Raw genomic sequence first — 3304 nt, forward strand, 5'->3', positions numbered from 1 at the left:
TTGATTTGAAGAACTAGACTCGAATAATCATCATTATTTTGATAATATTCGGTGTCGGGTTCGACTTGACAAACTTGACATGAATAGTTTTGAAAATGATTATGAACTAATTGTTTTAAGTTCATTTGAATGTAATTAGTCGATATTCATCATCGTACCCGGGTTAAAATCCGGCATGGTATGTAGAACCAAGGATGACTTTGTATTGATGACTAATATATTTATTTTGGAAATGTAAAGAAATGAAATAAAAGGCTTTAAAATACCTTTTAAATGTTATTAACCAAATATTATCACCGAAACACGGATTTAACCGTCATGGTATGAGGAACCAGGGGTGAAAAATGTTTTATGGTTAAAACAAATGAAATAAAATAAAAAGGGTTTGAAAATACTTGAAATGGTAAAAACCGATTACAAATATGAAAATGAATTAAAGGGAAATGACGAGAACAACTACGGTTGATCTCTGACCTGGACACCCCGTTTAGGCGCGGGCAAGGCGGCGAACCAAGGGGCTTCTGTCTCAAGCCAAAAGTCAGTTTTGGCTCGTTTATCCCATGTTTTGGTTCATGTTATGCACGTTTTAGCATGTTATAGTCATGAAACAAATGAGAACATGATAAAAAGAGGATTTTTACACCCTCATACTTACATGTTTGGTTATGACGAGTGACCGACGTAAGTGTAACAACTCGTTTGGTCGGAAAAAACCCGGTTTAAAACCGTTTTGGTAAGTAAAAAGAGTGTTTTAAGATTAGTGACGGTGTAGTGGTCGAAGTGGTCAGTCAAGTGATTTAATGCACGATGACGGTACCAAACAATGTGTAAGGCTTGTATTTACGATCGGTAGGTCGTAAATACGCGTCGGATTGTGACTTAAGAAGTCGAGTCGAGAATTTTAAGGGAGAAAAGAGAGGGCGGACACTCGCGTAACTCTCAAATGTAGGGCATTTGAGGGGTATTGGTAGGGAAATGAGTGGTTGTGTGAGTTTTGAGCGATGTGGCCACCTGGGCTGCTCAAAGAGGGGCAAGCCACGTCGCGGGTCTTCGTGGTGTGTTGTCGCTTTCACACAAACGCAATCATGATTTGTTCTATCCTAGGTTTTTTAGTCACATGTTTGGTACTTGACCATTCATGAATCCGGGAAAAGTTAAGGTAGAAGGTTTGAAATGTTTGTTTTTTGTGGTTGACTCGGTTTGACTCGTTGGAGTCGGGATTTGAATTTTTGAGTCGGTTTTTGGTCCGGTGTCGGTTTTGACTATAGTTAGTGTCATTGCGACCCTGTCGTCGTGCATTAAACACTCCAGGTATTTTAGAAATGTTTTGACAAGTTTTATTTTCGAAATCGTTTTATGTTTTCCGACGTAAAGTTGTACACAAACTGTCGATCAAATGCCGCGATTCCAAAACATGTTGTAGTCCGATAATCATCGGGTGTTTGTTGGAGTCTCAGCAGATACTGGGTATCTACACTTTAATATGGCCAATAATTTGTTGTTGCTGTCTCTCTATAATTATAACAGAAAAATACTTAGAAGAGGAGTCATTATAAGAAATATGATAAAGCTTTGCTTTCTGTTTCAAAATAGTGCTCTCAGCTGCCTTGAGGGCAAGATAGGTAGCCATGAGTTCTTTTTCCTTAGCATAGAGGTCAGGTGAAGAGAAATCCCCTTGAATTGCTTTCTGACAATCATAAAGTTGATCCCTGGCAGCTTGGACTCTATGAGCAATTTGATTAAAGTTTTCCTTATGTAGAGTCTTCAGTCTCTTTTTAACATTTTTTAATTTGCCAAAAAGAGTAAAGATGAGTGAGCCCTGAACAGACTCCTTCCAGACTTCATTAACCAGATCATGGTAGGTAGGGTGATTCACCCAACAATTAAGAAAGCTGAACCTTGATCCAGAATGTTTATCCTCAAAGACAGTAACAAGAATAGGAGAGTGATCAGACATCCCAGTAGGAAGGAAGACAACAGAGGTAGCAGGATACTGAAGTTGCCAGTCAACATTAGTTAGAGCCCTATCCAATTTTGACCAGACAAGGGTATCAATGTCCTGCTTATTTGTCCAAGTCATCTCACAGCCAGAGCTAGTGATGTCATCAACCCCAAAATGAAGCATACAAGAGTTGCAATCCAAAATATCAGCTAGATTACGAGGGGTATTACTAATTCGTTCAGTAACATCCCTAACGACATTAAAGTCACCAAGAAGAATCCACTTATAGACCTGGGTACTGATGGCACGCAGATTGGTCCATAGATCATCTCGAGCTATAGCATGGTTGCTAGCATAAACCATGGTGAGATGAAATTTATTGCAGGTAGCATGATGAAAGACCTCACAGTGAATGAACTGGGAATGAATGATCAAGGGGTGAATATTCACATTGTTAGGCTTCCAAATAAGCCATATTCTGCCATTATCATGAGTACTATAGTTGCAAACTACTTTAAAAGCTTTTAATTTATTTTTAATAACCTTTTTTGCTTTCTTTTCCTTGATTCTGGTTTCCAAAACACCCATAATATCCACCTGAAGCAGTCTTAAGAAATCAAGGACTTCCTGTTGCTTGATGGGATCATTCCCACCTCGTATGTTCCAAGAAGAGATCTTCATTTAGATTTATCAGGAGGTTTTGGTTACCCTAACACTAAATGCCCCCTAGTTAATTCAGCTTTGATAGCAAGAATGTTCTGAGTTTCATTTAATGTGCTAGAATACTCAGTACCTATCTTACCCCTGGAATCACAAGAGGAATCTCTCTTCAAGGCTATTTGAGTTTCCTCTAACTGTATAACCCTGTTGCATTCTTGATGCATTTCAGTAGCCTGAGGGAAGGGAGGTGCTTCCTGAGCAGGAATATTCACTGTCATGAAGCCCTCCTACATATCAAGGCTATCTGAGGTACCACCTAGCAGACAGGGTCCCAGGATAGTGTTGGCACATGAAGCAGCAGTCTTAGTATCCCCTAACTCAGAATGTTTCTTTACCAATGTAGTTTTGACAGCAGGAATGCTCTGAAGTTCATTTGAAGTGCTCAGGATAGCCTGTGTAGTAACTATCTGATTTTTGAATCACAGGAGAAAGCTCTCTTCAAGGCTATTTGAGTTTTCTCTGACTGTATCACCATGTTGCATTCTTGATGCATTTCAGCAGTCTGAGAGAAGGGAGATGCAGCCTGAACAGGAACCTGATGGCCTAATGTTATACATTCTGAGCCAGTAGGATTCTCAGTCAGGGCACCCTCCTGCACATCAGTCCTAACTGAGGTACCACCAAGCATACAGGTTTCCAGAA

At 39.7% G+C, this 3304-nt stretch overlaps 1 protein-coding gene across 1 annotated transcript; it reads right to left on the minus strand.

Annotated features, from left to right (window-relative positions):
* Positions 1-1471: 1471 nt before the first annotated feature.
* Positions 1472-2623, minus strand: LOC141648135 (uncharacterized). The gene has a single exon (XM_074456622.1). The coding sequence runs from the start codon at positions 2621-2623 to the stop codon at positions 1472-1474; it is 1152 nt and encodes a 383-aa protein (XP_074312723.1).
* Between the last annotated feature and the right edge of the window lie 681 nt (positions 2624-3304).

The sequence above is a fragment of the Silene latifolia genome, chromosome 1 (genome assembly GCF_048544455.1).
Source record: "Silene latifolia isolate original U9 population chromosome 1, ASM4854445v1, whole genome shotgun sequence".
Lineage (NCBI taxonomy): Eukaryota > Viridiplantae > Streptophyta > Magnoliopsida > Caryophyllales > Caryophyllaceae > Silene > Silene latifolia.

What these genes read in the sequence shown, in the direction of transcription:
- LOC141648135 (XM_074456622.1), bottom strand. Translation starts at nt 2,623, where the DNA reads ATGAAGATCTCTTCTTGGAACATACGAGGTGGGAATGATCCCATCAAG.